The following is a 20,522-nucleotide window of genomic DNA, read 5'->3' as shown; positions in this document are numbered from 1 at the left end:
GTGTGTGTGTGTGTGTGTGTGTGTGTGTGTGTGTGTGTGTGTGTGTGATGATTATGTGCCATGGTCCATGTGTGGAGGCAAGAATACAACTTGGAGAAGTTGGTTCTCTCCTTCTACTATGTTGCTCCCAATAATCAAACTCAGGTTGTCAGGTTTGGCAGCAAGAGCCTTTATCTGCTGAGCCATCTCACTAGCCCCAGTGATTTTCAGTAGGTGATATTGTCCCTTACTTTGGTCCACAGCGGGGTACATGAGGATGTCTATGGCACAGACTTCTTGCTTCTCAGCTCTACTGAATCCTTTTGAGGATAGAGCCCAGTTCTTGGAGAGGTTCCTTGCCATGCCCACATTGCCAGCAGCCTCCTGTCCAGCTGAGAGCATGCTGCTCTGAGAGAGTCCTGCACCCCAATCTCTGGCTGGAAGCCCCATGAAAAACTGCAAAGTCACCTGGAGCTGTTGTTCCTTGAACATGTCAGGGTGGGGTGCATTGAGAATGTCATCTGCCAGCTGGGCCTGGCTGTCAATGTTGACAGGAGTGGTGGCTTTGCTGCACAGGAATTTACTGAAAATCTCCCGGGCCCTGTAAGAGAGCTGACAGGTAGAAAGGTCTGAGCAGAGCTGTGAGCATATACCTACTGGACACGCATTTCCCGCCTGTGTCACTGTGGCATGCCTAAGGCTGCCACTGCTTTGGGGCTGGAGAGCTGATTCACAAGCCCAGTCTGTGTTCTGACTTACAATGGTAAATATTTAAGAACGAGCCAGGAAGAAACTCCTAAACTGGCTCCTCTGAAAGTTTCTAAATGGCTTCTTTGTGAGGGCCTCAAAAACTGAGGTGGGCTACCAGCGAGAGGCTTCAGAGTAGGATCGGCCAGCAAGTGAGAACCACAAATGTGCACCACAAGTGAGAACAGGCACGTACAGTGCTCGGAGCACAAGAAACAAGCATGAGGCCACTCTGTGAGGACAAATGTTACCTTAGAGGAAACACCACAGGACATGGCCAGGGTGGTCCTGCACCAGCTAAAGAGGAGCTGTTAAGCCAGCGGGTAGAGGGTGCACTTTGCCTGAGTGCTTCTCCAAGTCCCCTCAAGCACTGTTCCCTCCTCCCCATCCCAGCATCAAGTGCCACCTCTGCCAGGCTCTGTGGCAAGACATTTATGCAGACTATGTTTAGGCAGAATTAAATGTCACACACTTAAGTTTTTATTCTGGAGCAGAAATGTCATTTTTTTTCTTACAGTCATGTAAGAAGCATCCCTCGCCAATTGCTCAAGCGACACTTGATGTAGCTGTGTGCCACCTGACCCTCATTCGGCCCCCTGCTCTGAGGAGCAATCTACCTCTTTTTTGTCGTGTGCAGGAACGTGACTGAAGCATTCACAGGCCTGCCAGAATAAAATGTTTTCCTCACTGAATTCCTTCCGTAGAAAATCCTGAGGGAACACAGGAAGGAAAGCAGGTGTAACTCCACAATCCCTCCATGCACCTGAGGCCTCATCCCCTTATCCCGGCCCTCTCTGTCTATAACACAGCTGAACAGACACTTCTCAAGAGGGCCTTGAGAGCAAGCATAAAGGCTGTGCAACACGTTTGAGGGGTGCCATCTGCCTCACAGATTTTTTTTCTCAAGGGCTGGTCATTTTTTTTTAAAGAAATGAATTTTTAGTTCTAGTGAGGATACAAAATATGACATTACATCATTCTGACACTGTCACACACATGTGGCTCGTATTCATCCCATTACTCTCGTGTTACCCCACCCCCGTTCCAGCTGTACTTGTCAGCGTGCATTTCCAAGAATTTTGAAGAAGCTCCAGCTAGGATGGTGACATACAGCTGTAATCCTAGCACCCAGAAGGATGAGGCAGGAGGATTATGAGTTCCAAGCCAGTCTGAGTAACACAGTGAAACCCTGTCTCAAAACAAACCAATACCCAAAGCTAAGAAACTTGGATGTTCCTTGCTGCTCAGACATCCCAGAGAGGGGGAGGAAAGAGGACCCTCAGGAAACTCTGGGGCAGGAAGCAGGCCAGGAAGGGAAGACTGAGAGTCCCTATAAATGCACACCTTACTCTGAGCCTTGTGCTTGGCACAGGAGCTGGGTGATCACACCCCTACAAGGTGATGCACAGTCCTTGAGGTCTGGTTCAAGCACCCTGTCACAAAGTGCTGGCACCCCACAGCAGTCCCTCTTACTCACAGAGAAGTAGCGAACGCCAATGGGATCCTGCAGCAGACGCTCGAAGGACACTGCCCAGCTTGCAACTCTCCTCTCACGCAGGCGCCGGCAGCTCTGCACGCTGGGGAGACTGGCATTGCTGCTCAGGCTGTTGTTGCTGATGCAGTCCTTCAGGTCAGCTCCCGTCAACTCTGCGGGGTCATCACAGACATACCTGCACCCCTTGCCTCTCCATGCCTGTCCCACATGAGGCCACAGGCACCTGCACCCAGCTCCACTTTCCACACTTGTTCAGACAGCAACATGCACTGCACCTGAAATCTTGCCAAGGCTTTCTAGACATCAGACAGAGCAGTGAAAAGAACACATCTCAGCCTTACAGGGCCACACGACCCCCCCACACACACACACAGAGAGAGAGAGACTGACTTAAATAATAAGCTCTGACTATGAAGATGAACCAAAGAAGCGATTGCCTCAGGTGCACGTACATGCAGAGCAGAAAGAGCAATGTAGGGCAAACAGCAAGGAAGGCATTTTACAAGTGCACCCCAAAGCAAAAGACCCTGAGTGAAGTCCGAGGAGGGACTGCAGTTGGCCCCATCACCCTCCCGATGTTGTCTACTGCAATTTGGAATCCATAGCTCATGGCTTGTGCACTTTTCTTCGTGCAAGTCACTTCTCAGTGGAAACATTAAGGTATGACATCCCAAATGAGTATTTAACCACATACCATCTGGCTGCTCATTCACTGGTAATCCCCATGGAGGAACACATTACAACTCAATGAAGAGAAGGAGAGGTGTCTAGGAAGAACCCATCTGTCACCCTTGTCCACTTGATGAAGCAGCCCAGGGAGGAGAGGAGGGCCATAGGCCAGTGTAAGCGGACGGAACTCTAGAGTTGTTACACATGGTGCTCTGGTGAGCAGGGTACATGGAGCATCCCTAGATGAGGATACCCCAGGTCAGAGGCAAGGCCAGCCCACTTTGCTGGGCTGTGTTGTCAGGAGGCCCCAGGTCTTGCAGCAGAGCCCAGTGTGGACACTACAAATCTAGAGGAAAGTGACCCTGAGGTCTAGAAGCCAGGGCAGGGATGTGACCTCAGAGTACACCTTCCTTAGATCACCACGGCACCCATATTCAATGTTGGGCAGGAGCATTCAAAACCAGCCGGCATTTAGGTTAAAAGAGACAAGGCTAAGCCACAGGAGCCACTGTGGACACACTACAGATATCTGTGTCAGAAGAAACGATATCGTGAGATCAGAACTTGTATAGGCCTAATCTTTGGATGTGCCCGCCCCCCTACACACACACTGTTCATTAGCCATGTTCTCCTAAGGGTCAGGGGGAAGGGCTTGGGCCAGCACTCATCACAGGAGCTCTGACCTGTTTTCCGGAACACTGTCGCTCACACTGCTGGGAACTGGAGACTGTGCAGGCCACCACCTCACTAGGTAACTCAGCCACCCCAAACACTCCACTCTCTGCGGGGCTGCTCTCTGAAGCTCATCTGTGTCCAGTGACCAGAGAAGATACTGATTTTCTTAGAATGCACATATAAATCCAAAACAATTCCGGACAGGTTTCCCAAAAGCAACTACACAAGCTGAGTGCGACAGTCTCAGCAGAAAACCAAGCAGCAAGTGCAGGAAAAGGCAGGATGGCTCCACCTGGTCCTACTGTATCCCTCACCCATCCCCAGTGCACACTTCACCCATCCCCACTGTATACACCCCAACCCCCACTGCATACACCCCAATCCCCCACTGCATACACCCCAACCCCCACTGTATATACCCCAATCCCCACTGTATACACCCCAACCCCCACTGTATACACCCCAACCCCCACTGTATACACCCCAATCCCCACTGTATACACCCTAACCCCCACTGTATACACCCTAATCTCCACTGTATACACCTTAATCCCCACTGCATACCCAATTCATACTGTTTAAAACCCCACTGTCTACCATGCCCATCCCTCCTGCACACCTCACCCATCCCCACTGTATGCCATGCCCACTCCCACCGTACACTTTGCCCATCCCTAATGCATACCTCACACATCCCCAAAACACGCCAGCCAGGCCCATTCCCACTGTACATCATTTGCCACAGCACCACACAGGCAGGAAGATGTTCTGGAACAAAACCAGATGGAGAAGCAGAAGGCAAAGTCCAGGAGCAGATGGGGACAAATACAGTGGAGATGGGGACTGAACCACATCTGAACAAAAACCAAGCTGGGCTCTTGCTATCCAGAGCACATTAACGCTTACCTCATAGGGCCCAGTGATTCAGATGTGAAACGAAACTGGAGAAAAACGGGGAAACCTGACTGAGGAGAGGCCTGGAAGGAAGCTCCCATGACAGGAGCACAGCAGCATCTGAACCCCATGTAAAATGGCCAGGTAAGAGGCTGAGGGTAACACAACACACACACACACAGAAACTTGCTGTGGAACACTCTGGCCAAACCAAGACACCCACACGGACAGATGAGCCAGGAGAACACAGAAGGAAGCATGACAAGTGCCAGGCTCCTAGGCACATGGGCATGGCTTCTCCTCTTCTGAAACCTGCTGAAGGCTAGTTCAAGCTCCATACCGCTCTGAAGTGGCTCAAGTCATGGGCTTTGCCCAGGCAGACAATGAAGGCTTGTATATCAAAGAAGGTGCTCAGCACCTCTAGGTGCATAGGATATCAGAGGTGGAGTGACCTATGCCACCCCAGAGACAGAACCAATGCTGGCACCCTGCACGTGGGGCACTGTGCCTCATGAACAAGCCAACCTGCAATCCATGCTCCAAGCTCTGGCCCAAGGGAACATACTACCTATTTTTAAAATAAAGATTGTGTGAGGATTAGTGGGGGCCAGGCTCTGCAGTGCCCCTGGGCACCACCCCAGGAAGGCCAGGTGTAAGGACAGAACTCACACTCTGCTCAGTACAGGCTTCTGGTAGCCCAGGCTCCCCATGGAAAGTGAGGCTGCTGAGGTTGCACCTCACTGCATCTTCTGTTGATGAGGTGACGATCCTCATCAACACTAAGCACCACGCTTAGCATAGTGAACACCACAACTTGTCCCCTCCAGCTTCTCCCCCTGAGGCAACGAAGTCTGAACTAAGAACTGAGGAAGGAAAGGAAGCTAACTCGGGGAACATGGAAGAGTCTGCCACACCAGGGTGTGCACATGCAAAGGCCGAGTGGTGGAAGAAATGCAGCACACAACTGTGACTCAACTGAGCAGCAGGAATGCTGGCAGACCACACAGGCTCCTCAGCAATGTGGCCTTCACCCTAGACCAGGGACTGGCAAGGTCCTCTGTTCTCCTCACAGTGGAGGGTGGCCTGGAGGACAGGAAGGCAGAGGAAGAAAGGCAGGACTGAGCCACCAAGTTACCTATAGACCATGTGTCCCTACAAGGGTGATGAGGCTTGTGCTCATGAATTACAGGTGCTTGTCATCCCCGACAAGCTTACAATGAGAAATACCCACTTTCTCTGTGGCCAAGGCACCCAAGTGCTGGAGGAAAGGTGGCTCGGCCCTCCACACACGCCTGCAGACCTCCAATCTGTTCATCTGTAGCCTGTCCCTGCCTGGCCCACTCCCTCAAACACCTGGGTTCCTGTGTGCCCACCTTAACTCCAAGCCCAGTGGAGTCACTGGTCCCTAGTGCTGCAGCAGGAAGTGCTGGGCTTGTGGTGGGAGTGCACGTGCACTGACTGAGTCAGCAAGTGAAAGATGACCAGAAGACTCAAGTCAACACTGGCACTGAACTCTAACCAAGAAGGAATCGTAGCAAATGACTGCTATGCTGAACTTCATTGTGTCACTGAGTGTCTCACACTGTACTGTCTCCCAGGATTCCTGGCTATGGGTCAGATTTGCCCCTGGGGTCTCTCAGACATGGATGCTGGGCACAGAGGAAGGTGGTATAACACCTAAGCAGGAACAGCTCAAGTGGCAATCACAACAGCAGAGAGTTGACAGCACAGGAGAGGAGGGGAACCAGGGCCCATCTTCTGGTGGATAGGCTAGAGACCCACTCAGGTCTCCTTAGTGCCTCCTTAGTGAGGGGACAATTTCATGGTTGCAACAAACCACGTCCTTTAGGACAAGAGGAAGTGTCGGGTGCTCTGATAACGCCTCCCTGAGGCTGTGGGACCGTGGACTTGTCCCGGAGTCCAGCACAGCTCAGGGACCTAGACAAAGACAGCACGAACACTGAGATGACACCTAGCCACAGTGCGCTGCGACAGGTCACACAGTATTCTGTAAAACAGAGCTCCTGGTGGAGATTTCCGACCCGCTGCAATGCGGGAAGGAGGCTTGCCAAGCAGAGGGGTAAAGGCAGAGTCCTCACAGAGCCGTGGCACAGTTGTTTCTTTAGGTTGAATCTTAGCACTTCTGACAGGCTATACATGCAGGAACTTCCCTCCTCTCTGTCATCCATTCCTGAGTTCAGAGCCCACACCATGTTCCAGCATTGCTAGCCACATAGAGAACAATGCACCTCGGGGTAAGGCTGACCTGGGACAGCAGGCACCATCTGGTTGCCATGAAATTCCTTGTAAACATCTCTATTCCTATCTCAAGTTCAAGACCAGGTCAGGAGGCTGATACATGTCAGGTCTGAGACTTGCTGTCCTGTTGGGAGCTGCCTGCTTGGTCCTCTAATGTTAATCATTTGGGTAAAATACGGGCTGAGCTGAAGAAGACACGGCATGGTGGCCTCAGTAGATGTGTTCTAGGTGTTTGTATTGCTGCGGGTTTTCTTCTCTCAGTCAAATGCTGTCCTGGTGAGAGTGTGTCTCAAGTCTGTGGCAGGTCTGCTGAGACCGGGAACAGCTGCCAGTACAGCTGCAGAGATTGCTTAAGAGATGTGGGCTGTAGGTTACACATTTCAGTAATTCCTTGAGTCTGCCGGTGTGCAGTTGCTCCTGCGACACACAGCCTCAGCCCGCTCTCAGCTCACCGCATCGCTCACCCGGACCATAACCCTAAGTGTTCCAAATTCTCAAGTCTCAACTCTAAGCCATGTGACAGCCCACCCCAGCCTAACACCCTCCCCACACAGCAAACACACCTGAGGACTGCACAGGTCAGCCCTCCCTGGCGCTCAAGACAAGCTGACAGGCAGATGTGGGACTTTACCTGGGTAGAGCTGGTAAGAGCCACTGTGGTGCCATCTAACCAAATACTTCCAACCATTCACCGTAAACCACCCTTCTGAGTCCATACCAGGCTCAGCCTGGGTGGCCTGAGGAGGAGGCTTGGGCCACGGGCAGTGAGGACATGGCTCCTTAGCTCAGCCTTGGGGGCAGGTGAATTACTGCAGATCCTCAGGGACCCTCACAAAGGCAGTCCTCATCCTTCCAGCACTGGCTGCTGGAGGGGCCCTACAGCCTTACAAAGCCTCAGAGACTCATGCATAATGCAGAGCCAGAGACCTGAATTATTCACATGGGCAGAGACACTGTTCTCCCAGTGCTGGGGAGGAGCCACTCTGCAGCTCGTTAAACAGCAGGGGGGCGGGCGGAGAGACTGCATAGCTCCTTGTAATACTTACTTCCACACCATCTTGAATTTAAAATCTTCAACCCATCAACACCAGATCTATATTCTCAGCGAGGAGGGTCCTAAAACCATGGAGTCTCAAGGGCATGCACTTAAGAAACAACCAGCCTGAACTCGTCCAATCCCACAGCAAAATCTGTGGCATCAGCAGCACACCTCTGAAAAAATCAAGGGGGCTAGGAGCCTGCCCACACTAGGCCTCCCAGCCTTTTGCTGCTGCCCTCATGCACAAAGCAGTGGGCAAGCGGAGGTAAGAAGCAGGCAGAGCCAACGAGGCCTTGTGAGTTCTTCATGGTTTCTGAAGTTGGGACTTCCCACACACAGCATAGGTAAGGGTCAGCAGAGGTCACTTTCGGCTTTCTGGCCACAATCCTCAGCAATCAGCAATTCCAAACTTGGTCTTCCAGACACGTAAGGGAAGGGATATGACTGCGTCAAGGCTTTACTATCCACGGCTGGATGAGCCCAGTCTGTTGACTCTTGGTGGACTCTCCTCCGCAAGAACTTAGGATTCTGGGTCAGAAATCTGGTAAGAAGGTAACTAGAGCATCAAAGCAATACTGTCCTCTAAAATAAACATGTGAAGTCTTAAAAGGAAGCCTCAGCTGTGCCTCCCTTCCTTTCTTCAGCACATTTCTTAACCATCAGTGTCTGAAGCAGTATCACCCATGAGGCTGCCACTGGAAGCTCATAGAACTTTTTGGTTTTGGTGTGTGCGTGCGTGCGTGCGTGCGTGATGAGCAGTAACAGGGCCCACGGACTCTGGCCCTCCTGCCACAGCTTTCCACGCCCCTTTCAGAGACAGGGACTAAACTCTGCTGGTGATCACAGCACTCAGGCCTGTCCTGTCTCTGCCCTGAGACCTTGGTGGGTTTGAAGTCAGCTATCTTATCTTTGCTTGTCAGAATGTCAGGGAGAGAAGCTGGTCTTGTAGACAGATAACCTTCTCCTGAGTGCACCATGCCAGTTTGAGGGCTGGTCCTTAATCAGGTACCAGTTTTTGGCAGTTACTCTTTCCCCCTTTAATACAAGCTGAATATTCTTTTTATTTATTTATTTATTTGTTTGTTTGTTTGTTTTTATTCTTTATTAATTACATTTTATTCACTTTGTATCCCCCCTGTGGTTCCCTCCCTCCTCCCATCCCAATCCCTCTCTTCCTCCACCCTCTGCATGCATGCCCCTCCCCATGTCCACTGATAGGCGAGGTCTTCTTTTCCTTCCTTCTGATCCTAGTCAATTAGGTCTCATCAAGAGTGGCTGCATTGTCTTCTTCTGTGGCCTGGGAATGCTGCTTCCCCCTCAGGGGGAGGTAATTAAAGAGCAGGCCAATCAGTTTATGTCAGAGACAGTCCCTGTTCAATGAAACCCACTTGGATACTGAACTGCCATGGGCTACATCTGTGCGGGGGTCTTAGGTTATCTCCATGCCTGGTCCTTGGTTGGAATAGCAGTCTCAGGAAAGACCCCTGTGCTCAGATTTTTTGGTTCTGTTGCTCTTCTTGTGGAGTTCCTGTCCTCTCCAGATCTTACTGTTTCCCACGTCTTTCATAAGATTCCCTGCACTCTGCCCAAAGGTTGCCCATAAGTCTCAGCATCTGCACTGATAGTCTGCAGGGCAGAGCCTTTCAGAGGTCCTCTGTGTCAGGCTCAGCAATAAAAAACAAGGAAATCATGAAATTTGCAGGTAAATGGTGGGAACTGGAAAGGATCATCCTGAGTGAGCTATCCCAGAAGCAGAAAGACACACACGGTATATACTCACTCATATAGACATAAAATATAGGATAAACCTACTAAAATCTGTACATCTAAAGAAACTAATCAAGAGGGAGGACTCTTGCTAAAATGCTCAATTCCTATCCAGAAAGGCAAAGAGGATAGACATCAGAAGAAGGAGAAAACAGGCTGAATATTCTTAAACCAGAAATCTAAATTCCAAAATGCTCCCAAATCCAAAAAAATTTGGTGAATAAAAAAAAAAAAATACTTGTGTACCTCATCCCATGTGACGATGTGTCAGTCACCTGCGAACACACTAAAGTACTGAGTACAATTATCCTCAGGCTCTCTGTGTTGAATGTTGAAGCCCATGGGAAGATCTGTGTCCTATCCCGGAGAAAGCTCATTGTACATATGCAAACATTCCAAAACCCAAGGGAAAAGTCAGAAAACTTAAATACTAGTCCCAAGGATTTTGTATAAGGGACCCTCAGTCTTCCACACTGAGGCAGAAAGTGTCTCATGTTTACTGAGATAGTCACTCATGGCTGTTGTGTTTTTTTAATTAGTCAGTGGCTTGCTCTTAGTTGTCTGGTACCTTTCTTCTCCATTCAGTCCTCCCTCAGGTGAGCTTCATGTCCCTCTGAGTCCTCCTAGACACTGAGCACTGATGGGAAACAGAACGTACACCCACAGGCCCACTATGTGCTCTTTCTGCTCAGCCCAGGGGTTGATCTCTGCCTCAAGGTCCTGGTTCCATGTATTGAAAACTGTCTTGGACACCAAGACAGGCTGCCCTAGGTTCCCACAAAGGACAGCTCAAAAATATGATATATAAATCTCCACACCACTGTCTAAGGGTGATCACAAGTCTTGGTGATACCCTCACCAAGTACACTCTTGTCCCTTTTGAGTATCTGTCACTTCCTCTCCAGCAGTGGACAACCTCCCTTTCACTCCTGGTGCCTCCACTCATTCCCTCAACAAAAGCAGCTAAGCTCTCTATAGAGTTCCTTTGTAGACGACATTCAGAGCAGAGTCCCACCCACGGCCCTTGCTGAGCTATGAAGTCCTGTCACCTGCTCAGTGAAGCCACTGCCTCTCTGTGAATACACTCCCTTCATTCCCACAGTGGGCCTTGTAAACATCAGCCACAAGGTCATCAGTGTGGCTAATTTTAGCTCTGGGAGAAGCCAGGCAGAAACAGAGCACAACAAGACCTTTGTGAACCTAGGTGACATGATAGGATGATCACATGATTCCTTATGTCTATCTCTTGGCTTTCTTATGGGAAGAAGTGAATACCTGTAGGGCATAGGGCCCAAGAACACTGTAAGGATCCCAAGCTACATGTCCAAACGCAGAACCGAACCAGAAGCGAACATACCAACAAGAAAGGCCTTCAAACTACCTGGAGGGCCAGGTTTACATGGAATCCTGCATGAAAAGCTGACATGGGGAAGATAGCACTGGACTCATCCCGTTTCCTCTGTCACAATCTGTGTATCTGAGTTCTGTCACTTTACTCCCAAGAGCTACTGGCTTTAAGCACTTCGTTCTCGTTGCTGGCCAGGTGACACTTTACATTAAGCAGTGAGGAGGGCTCAGGACAGGACTAGCTGCTACAGACTGCAGTGTAAAGCCTAGGGCAAATTTGGCTCCTCACAACCACAACCACAACCACAGTGACAGATCCTGATGATCATCAGAATAATGTTCCAAGCCCCAAAGCACCTCCTCAGAACAGATTCCTGCTCTAATTTAAGGGATCCAATGTGAGGGTGAGGTTGCTGAGGTCTTGGAACAGTGGTGGAGCGAGGCAATCACCACAAACTCTAAGATGGCATTCCAGTACCCCTTCCTGTCCTGCTTGTTCCTAGGTATCAGGCAGCCAGGCCTCACCATCTCACAGGGAGTAACAAGGCCTGACAGTCCTTTGGGACTGTGTGGGCATCACATGATTACGTATACTTCAAGGGCCCTGAAGAGACCTAATGGGAGAAACCCAAATGCTGTCCTGAAGCTGAGACCAGACCCATCTGAGCTCAGCAGAACCACCTCAGCATGTGAAATGACACAGTGCCTCAGGAGAGGAAATGCCAAGCAGATGGGCAAATGCCAAGAGCGTTCAGGGCCATAAGAGTGGGTAGAACAGGCGCTGCCAAGGGGCAGTGTGGGAAGTAGTGGAAGCGAATAGCTCCTTTACTTGTCACACTGCAGTTTTATGATTCAGCTGAGGAGCCATCAGCTGCCAACATGAGGGTCACTGGACTACAAGAGGCCCGGAGCATGTCAGGAAAGGGCAGCACCTTGTTTAAGCCTTGATCAGATTCACACACTGGCTGGAACCAAAGAGTCACATGATTCTTCTTATTTTTATTTATTTAGTTTTCATTTTTCAAGACAGGGTTTCTCTGTGTAGCCCTGGCTGTCCTGGAGTCACTGTAGAGCAGGCTGGCCTCACACTCACAGAGATCCGCCTGCCCCTGCCTCCAGAGTGCTGGGATCACGGGTGTGTATCACCACGCCTGGGGTCACGTGATTCTCTAACTGGCTAATTCCTTCTCAAAATAGACGTATTTTATTTTGACAAATAAACAACTGACATCATAAAAACATTCTCATTTTATGTTCATATAAATAGCCACCTATGAAACAGCTACCTGGCAACAGGATCTGGATAAAGAAGACAGACATACTCCCCGGCGCTTAAGTCCAGGCTGGGCTCAGGAGGAAGGTCAAAAGAGGGCCGATCCTTTCTAGAGCTAATATGCAGCCGTGGCCAGGAAAGCACAGCCTGTGCTTGCTCTGGCTGTGCAGGACATGGATGAGGACAGGGTTCTTACTAACCAGGACGCGTACAGCACTCAAGAACACGAAGTCCCAACGGATATGGACGATAGGCTCTAGGAGCCAGGTCTGTATTCAGTGGCCAGCCTGCTATGAAAATAGTTAACATGAGACCGAGGAAGCACTTCCCACAGCTGTGCACACTGGGACCCTCTTAGCTGGCAACTAAACAGCCTGATTTCCTGGAATGGTTACACATCACATAATTTTAATAATAAAAGTAATGTTAAATGTCAAACTAACCATGATGTAACATGCACCTTTTATTTGACTATCAATAACAAGCCTAGAGACAAGATGGAGCTTGGCTGGGCTCTGATGTCTCCCCAACAGGAACCCACACCCACACCCTCTGGATAGCCATTCCCTCTCCTCTGGGGGTCCCATGTAAGGATCTACAAACCCACAACTTCTTGGATGGAGGAAGCAGATGAGATGGGCCCCCACTGCTGGGAGGGCCAGCATTTCCCTCCAGCTTCTCTCTAAGTTTGGATATGAGAGTGAAAAGAGAGAAGAGTGGTGGTGGGGATTACAGGGAGCCAGTGCTCATTAGGCATTTACAGGTCTCTCTACTCTCGCTGCTCTTCTTTCAGGCCAGCTGCCCTTGCCAGCACTGCATACAGGGTGTGGGTTCTGGAGCCATACACCCATGTGAGAGTTGGTGCTCCTTCTGGAGAGGCACGGCTTTACCTTCTTCATAAAATGATGTCAGAAAAGGTATTCTGGCTGTGCCAAGTGTAATGATGGAGTTAACTTCATAGTTCCACGCCTCACTGGAAAGCCTCTTAGCGTTTCTATAAACCCTGATAATAAGTATTATTTACTGTCACCACAAGAAAGTTGAGACAGTGTCAGGTACACAGTAGGTACTGAGTAATGTCAACTAGTAACTGGGCCATACCAACCTCGACCATACGTCATGTGACAGGCGAGTATATCTACGGCTGTATATCTGCAGTGTTAGGTCACGATTCATAAAACATTTTCCCTTTAAGTTTTTACATATAGATCCTTTGTTGGTCAGTATCTAAAATCATGCTTTCATGCCCGCCCCACATAGACATAGCACCTCCTTTAAGGAAGGCCCTGCTTCTCTCTGATGGAATCCATCAGTTCTGAAGGTCAGGACTGGCTAGGTGCTCTGCTTTGGGTTTGTAGACAGATGATGCCAACTGTGAATGGTGCATATGTGGCTTATTCCTTTCCAGTTCTAAAGACTCCCTTTCTTGTCTTTTTAGTCTTGGCTAAACCTCTAACCTAAAGTTGTTGAGATGCGGACGGGCTTGTGTTACTCCTGGCTAACAGAAATGCTTTCTGGTTGGTGAGTATAACTTTAAAACAAACCAAGTCAGTGCTTGACTCTATCAGCTGCCATGCAGTTGTCTGCCCTGAAAGCAAAGCTCTGAAAATATGGACGTGGTCTGCCCCCAAATGTACCCGAGCGTTTTTAGTGTTGCGAAGAAAGCACACACTCACAACCCTGCCCCACACCGTGCAGAAAAGCATAGTCCAGTGGCATCCAAGGCATAAATGTGAACAATGAAATAGTAATAGGTTTATCTTCATGGTTTCAGGAAGGGCAAAGCAGAGTAAGACGAAAGGACTACTTTAAAGGGGAGAGGACCACTGGGACTATCTTTAAAACCCTCAGTCTTCAGAAGTCAGCACTGAGAACCAACTACAGAAGGCTTGCCTGCGTGTCTTCCTCAAATGCTATTACACTTCCTTTAATTTCATTATCTACATAAATGTAATTCTAAATATAAGCTGTAGTGCTATGAAGGAGAAGTGTCCCCAGAGGCTCTAGTATTTGAACAGCTGGTCCCCAGTTGCTGACACTGTTTGGGGAGGTTGTAGAACATTTGGGAGGTGGAGCCTTACTGGAGGAAGAACATCACTGAGGACAGGCTGTGAGTGTTCAGTCTTGCCTCACTTCCTGCTCACTCTCTGCCTGATGACGTGAGCTCTTAGCTTCTTGTTCCTGCTGCCATGCCTGCCACTTGCAGCCATGCTTTCCCACCATAACGGACTGTCATTCTCTTGAAACTGTAAGCTAAAATAAGCTTCCTTCATAAGCTTCCTTAGTCATGGCAGTTTATCACAGCAATGGAAAAGCAGCCGGTACATAAGATTATCACAATTCATTCATTTAATCCAAGAATCATTTCCAGAATTTATCATTTTTTTCAAATCTCTACCAACCAACCAACAATAGCAACATAAACCAACCAAATGAGAAAAGTCGAAAAGCAAGCAGCAAGCACATGCTTGTTTATTTTTGGCAGTGTCTGGGATGGAATGCAGGGCCTCAAGCTTGCTTATCAGATGCTCTACCCTGATGCCTCTGTCTGAACTGAATATTAAAAAAAATAAATAAATCAAACGGCCACATGCAAGCCTAATGGCCACCATGATGAACACAACGGGAAGCTCTGAGAAGGCAGTTCCTCACAGACTGCTGGGTGGTGTGGGCCCCCTCTGGAAAATGTACCAAACACACCCTAGCCAGCACATCAGAGCAAGTCACACAGATGTCCATGCAGAGACCTGTATGGGCATGTCTTAGAGTACCTTTGTGTCAGTTGAAGTCTAAGCCAGCTTAGAAGCTATCACCAGAGACAAGAGTAGACAGGCCATTTAACAAAGGAATAGGACACAGTGGCCAGAGTGAATGGCAAGTGACCCACAAGGCATGAAAGCTCATGCTCACGGAAAGGAGCCAGGCACTGAAAAGCACACGTGGTGGCACTAGTCCAAGTAGGCGAAGCAGTCAACTTGCCATCAGTGGGGAACTGGTCCCACTCGGGCCCCTGGTAATGTCCTTTCTCTTGCTAATGGTATGTATACTTTGCAGTGTCTAAGTTACTTTCCAATAAAAAGGTTTTATTACTTGAAAAAAGTTGTGATCAAAACTCATCTCACACGCCTGAAGCAAGAAGTGCTGTGAACTGAGAAGCACCTTCTTGACATGCTCCCCCAACACAACATAATTTTGTATCGGGGGCAAATACTCTAACTGGGCATCTGCTGTTGGAAGTCCTTCTCAGATGATGCCTGTATGTTCAAGTTTGGCAGTTCAAATGGATCAAACAAACGGGGGAGTTGTATCCAAAAGAAAAGAGGCTATTAAGTTGGGCACAAATGGTCTGTGTGTGACCAAGTTGGAGTACAGACGGTGAAAAGAGGAACTGTGTGTGTGTGATTTCATAACAGAGTAAAGATGAGATGTTAGTCCAGAGTGAAGGAGGCAGGAACAACAAGTCCTGGGATCCAGACAGAGGCTCAAAAGATGATGCCCTCAAGAATGGGTGCCTTCCTCCTCCCACGCCAGCCATTCTCCAGTGTGTTGTAAAGATCACTGGCATCAATCACTGTAGTGCCACTAATGTCAACTAACTTGAAAGGATGCCTTTTCAAAGGCAAGAAAGCCACCATTAGGTCACGAGTCTTAGGTTTTGTTTTAAAACATTTACACAACAGCCTTTCCTTCTCACAGGATGTGGTATACTGTCCCAGAGATATGTTGTCTCTGAGCGGCCTTTGCAGGCTGGCCCCAATCCCTTCTGTGCATGGCTCACCAACAAGTCCATGTTACTCAACCAGCTTGTGCCACCTATGTTTCACATTGTGGCAGGTAAAGTCACTGGATAAGACATAAACATAGGGCAGTGCTACCTAGCTGACCTCAATCATGTTCTGAGCTGATGAAGGACTTCAGGGAGCACCTATGTTCTGTCCACATCCATGCCCAGGGCTCTGGGAACAAAGACATCTCTAAGCAAATGGTGGTGCTGACTCCCACCAGCCTGTAGCATGGTGGAAACAGTTCTCATCTCAGCCTGTAACATAGTAGGGGAGTCCTCCTCACAGCCTGTAGCATGGTAGGAACAGTCTTCACCAGCCTTGAGACCTTGAAGGTTCCTGTCCATATTTGGATCTCAAACTCAGAGGGGGCACGTAGCACCCAAATTACCACTGCCAGGCTGAGGTGCAAGCTGGATACACTGGAACGTGCAGGGCCAAGCACCACGTTCCCTGCAGCAACACAGCCTTTCCCGTAACTAAGGACACCCTTGGGTGTCACACCACACAGTGCCAACAGACTGAGAGCCCTCCAAGGAGGTGAGTCCAAATATTCTACGATGTGCAGAAGAACACTTTCAGGAGCCCACACTGCTCCCTGAAGAGCTGGGTAGGACACTAAGATGCACCAGTGTACAGCTGGGATGATGATGTTTCAGAAGACAGGTTCTGGAGTGGTCAGGGCCATGCCAACACTTCATCATGATGCTCTGAAAAGGCGTAGAAAGTAACGGGATGGCCAGGAAGACAGGACTTGCTAGATTCCAGAATGAGGCACCAGCTCTGAAGGAACAAGGAACTGACTTCCTCCCACACCTGGAATATGTGCGGTACAGGATACTCCAGGCATGCGGGGGTGGGGGTTGAGACCTGGCCCTTCATGGTTAAAAGGCAGCGTTCATCCTATAGGATGGAAGATCATGGGAGCTCTTTATATTAAGCTCAAATTTTATTCTCAACTCTCTACATCACGCTCCACAACTAGAATGTGAAAGCATTGTAACCACAGGATGTTGGTTGTGATGGGCTAGCTGTGACTGGAACCCTACTGCCATTCAACACCGGAAAAATGAACTGAATGTGTATAGCAATGATCCTTGGAAGCTGGGCCACTATCACCCTAAGACTGTCACTCCTTATAGGAGAGCCATCAAGAAGATACATGCTTAGATCACCCTATTTGCCAGGACGCATACTGGAAACTACAGCAGAGAAGGGTCCTCGTAAGTGACACTTCACTGAACTGTAGCGACAGATCAGAACTAGAGAAAGCCAAGGGCCTGGAGTGTGTAGTCCAAATGCAGTTGGTGGAGAAGAAGCTGGGGACCACTGGGAACATCTCACTATTGACTCTAAGCAGCGCATGCTCAAGATGAAGCCCCAGGAAGTTGCAGGGGATGGTTTGGAGCTACAGGAGAAAGGCTGCCAGTCCTTGCATAAGTCTGGGGAAAGTTCCAGATCCAACCAGTTCTTGCAGAATCCCTGGAGGGGCTCCATCAAGCCATGAACATAAAGACTCTTTCAGGAGGGGTATTCTTCGCATGCCAAGACTGGAAAACACCTTGGTCACCTGACACAGAAGCTGGTGTCGTGGAGCAGGGAGTAAACTAACTGGGGCAACTGCATTCCACGCCCCGTCACGTCTCTTAGTAACATTCCCAGAAAGTGACAGACTGGTCCAGAGATCCAGTCCCCTCGGTACGCCATCACAGAGTGGCTGCTCTTTGCCATTCCTTCCTACTTGTTCCTGTGAAGATCCTCACATGTGTTCATTTAAGACGCTCATGTTTGTTTGTTTGTTTGTTTGTTTCCTGTTAACCAGTTCTCCAGCCAGGGGATAGCACACCCACAATAGCCAGACTTCATTAAACAGACGAGTACATATTGCAAATGCTTGTGCAAATGAGCAAACAGTGTCAGCTCCTCCAAGACGGAGTGTTGGGACATGAACAGGGAGCCCCCCCTGGGTATTGCCTCTCTGACTCTATCCTCCTGGGTCTTGGAGCCAGGCTCACACTGCTTCTCTGCCTCAGGCTGAGCCATACAAGGCTGAGTTCCATTGAGTCCTGTTCTCTAAGGATCTAATGAATACAATCCCTTGGTAAGGGGAAGGGTACAGCCACCTCAGGTGGGCCTCTGAAGACAGAGGGGAAACAAGGGGACCCGGCTCCCACTCCCACTCCAGCGTGCTAGAAACAAGTTCTAAGGCCAATACAGCTAAGGTTCCCACATGAAGAAGAAAGGGAGGAGGGAAGGTGGGAGGGAGAAAGGGAAGGGAGGAAGGAGTCACTGGCTTTATTACTTTTGAACTTTGCTTGAAAAAAAAATTCACAACATAGTTACTAATAAAAACTCCTTCCAAATGTCTTGTAAAACCAGAAAGAAATGAGTGTGTTGGGAGGCATCTTGGCAGAAACCAAGTCTGCCTGCTTCCCCAACAGTATACAGTCTGACTGGCATTTGGGTTTTAAGTCCAAAAAAGCCATAGAAATTTGAACTACTGAGCCACATAAAAGGCTCTGGTTAAAACACCTGCTCTCACCCCACACACTACAAATTAGTATTCCAATCCTACTAGTTAGGGAGCAGTTCTGAAAAGTACAAGATTAGGCTGTGGTACCACGACCACAAGTCATGCTGCACGGTAGCCGAGGTTCCACTGGGGCTCCCATCACTGCCGTCATCGCTCGTGATTTTATGGATTCACCTGCCAAGAATCTTCACAATTGCAAAGCTCCATTATGTTGAAAGTGAATGCAACCTAACTCCAAATCCTTGTGGCAACAATGGCCCTTCACCACTGAGCAGCTCATCATGCCTGTGACGTGGATTGCTGCAGCCACTTCTGTAGGACAGAAGACCTACCAGGAGACTCTACCAGAAGATTCTACCAGGCTGGAGCAAAGCCAAAGTTCCCAGACAGGAAGGGAAGATGGCTTCTCTGAGTGCAGCCCTGGGCAGACCTCAAATCTTTAGCCCACAGCTTAGGGTGAGGCTGAACAGTTACGAAATGCCAGGGAATGAGAAGGCCAAGGAGTAAAAGGACATGGTCATTCCTAGAACACCAAAAGGTAAGGGCAAGTTTTCATGGTTGCTTGAGAGGTTAGGCAGCCCTCCAAATCTCTGAGCTAGAAAGAGTAGAAACCCAAACTAATAGGAATGAGAAGACTGAGAGAGCCCAGCAGCCTCTCAGGGTCCAGCACCCAGAGTCCTGCACCCAGAGTCCTGCACCCATGGAGCATAGCAACCTCCTCAGGAAGGATCTGGTGGGCCTTCAGAAGGAAGGAGGCTAAGCACACCTGGCCAAGCCCACAGGCACCTAGCACGGGTCACAAGAGACCAAAACATGGAACTAAGGTGTCCCCACCATTCTCAGCAGGCATACTAGTCCTCATCAAATTTGCTCAAGTCTCCAGGATAGAACCCTAGTCAAGCACCCAGCCCAGTGTCCGGGCCAGCCTAGAGTCCAGAACAGTACCTAGCCTGGCCTAACCCAGTGTACAGCACCCACAGCCCTGCACCCACAGGTCACAGTAGACTAAGGATAGCTTTTGACCCAATACTCTCTTCTCTCAAGTTTTGCCAGAAGTCCCACCACAAAGCAAACCTACAGTCATGGGCACGACTGCCACAGAGCTTAGGGGGACATTCACTGACCGTCCTGTCCACTCTGCATTTGGGGGACACTCATGCTCATACTTGAGTTAATTAAAGATTAAAAGCAGAGAAACCCCAACCTGAGACTCAGCAGCTAACCTGGAGAAAAAGGTAAAAACAGACTGAGTGCCTTCTGGAGTTTAGCCAGAAGGGGGTACTATGGTCACCCACCTGCCATCCAGCCAGTCATTTTTCCATCTGTGTTCTAGGATAGGCCATTTGCTTGCTTCATTTTAAGAGCATTTTGCTGCTGAAAACACTTTAAAAGTCACTGCCCTAACCCAGCCTTGGGCTAATGTCATTGAAGATCACTGGGGCCCAGATCTAATCATTCTCTCAACAAGCTTTCTCATGCCAGTGACTGGCAGGATAGAACACAGAATACTTCTCAGAGAAGGGGCAGGTGAGGAGGACAAGGTGAGCCGAGTGACATCAGGGAGAGCCACTGCGGGGTCACTGCAGGGTAGTCTGGGATAACAGTGCACTGTAGTCAGATGCAGGGGGTCTAAGGTGGGTGTGAGCAAGCCACGACGGCTGCCCTGTGAGAGACTGCAGAGGACAGGCACAGTCCAGGGTGGGGGGCAGCGAGGGCACCTCAAGGCCTGGAATCTGTGTCAAGAATCAATGTATGTGATGGGGGCGGGGAGTTACAGAAATAAAGGGTCTGACAGGAGGACATGGGGAATGGTAGATTCCAGGACTGGCAAGCCTGCAGGGCAGCTGAGGTGAGGCTGGACAGTACAGAGAGCTAAGGAAAGGTGTTACACAGATCCTAAAACCACACCCAACCACTGACTTCCCACTAGGATGACAGTCCTACTTCCTCCCACTCCAATCTATTTCTCTGGTATGTTTTAAATTCTTTCTCTCTCTCTCTCTCTCTCTCTCTCTGTGTGTGTGTGTGTGTGTGTGTGTGTGTGTGTGTGTGTGTGTGTGTGT

At 49.4% G+C, this 20,522-nt stretch overlaps 1 protein-coding gene across 3 annotated transcripts in view; it reads right to left on the bottom strand.

Annotated features, from left to right (window-relative positions):
• Positions 1-20,522, bottom strand: part of Rgs12 (regulator of G protein signaling 12) — an 87,113-nt gene that overhangs the window by 19,213 nt on the left and 47,378 nt on the right. For all 3 annotated transcript variants that reach the window (XM_055624191.1, XM_055624189.1, XM_055624190.1), the window contains exons 4-6: positions 2,204-2,373; positions 1,344-1,436; positions 448-591 (exon numbers count right to left, since the gene is read on the bottom strand). In XM_055624191.1, the coding sequence (XP_055480166.1) occupies positions 448-591; positions 1,344-1,436; positions 2,204-2,373 (407 nt within the window). The remainder of the gene's footprint in view (positions 1-447; positions 592-1,343; positions 1,437-2,203; positions 2,374-20,522) is intronic.

Source organism: Psammomys obesus, unplaced genomic scaffold, assembly GCF_907164565.1.
Source record: "Psammomys obesus unplaced genomic scaffold, mPsaObe1.curated_primary_1811, whole genome shotgun sequence".
Classification (NCBI taxonomy): domain Eukaryota; kingdom Metazoa; phylum Chordata; class Mammalia; order Rodentia; family Muridae; genus Psammomys; species Psammomys obesus.
This window is presented reverse-complemented; position numbering and strand designations above follow the sequence as displayed.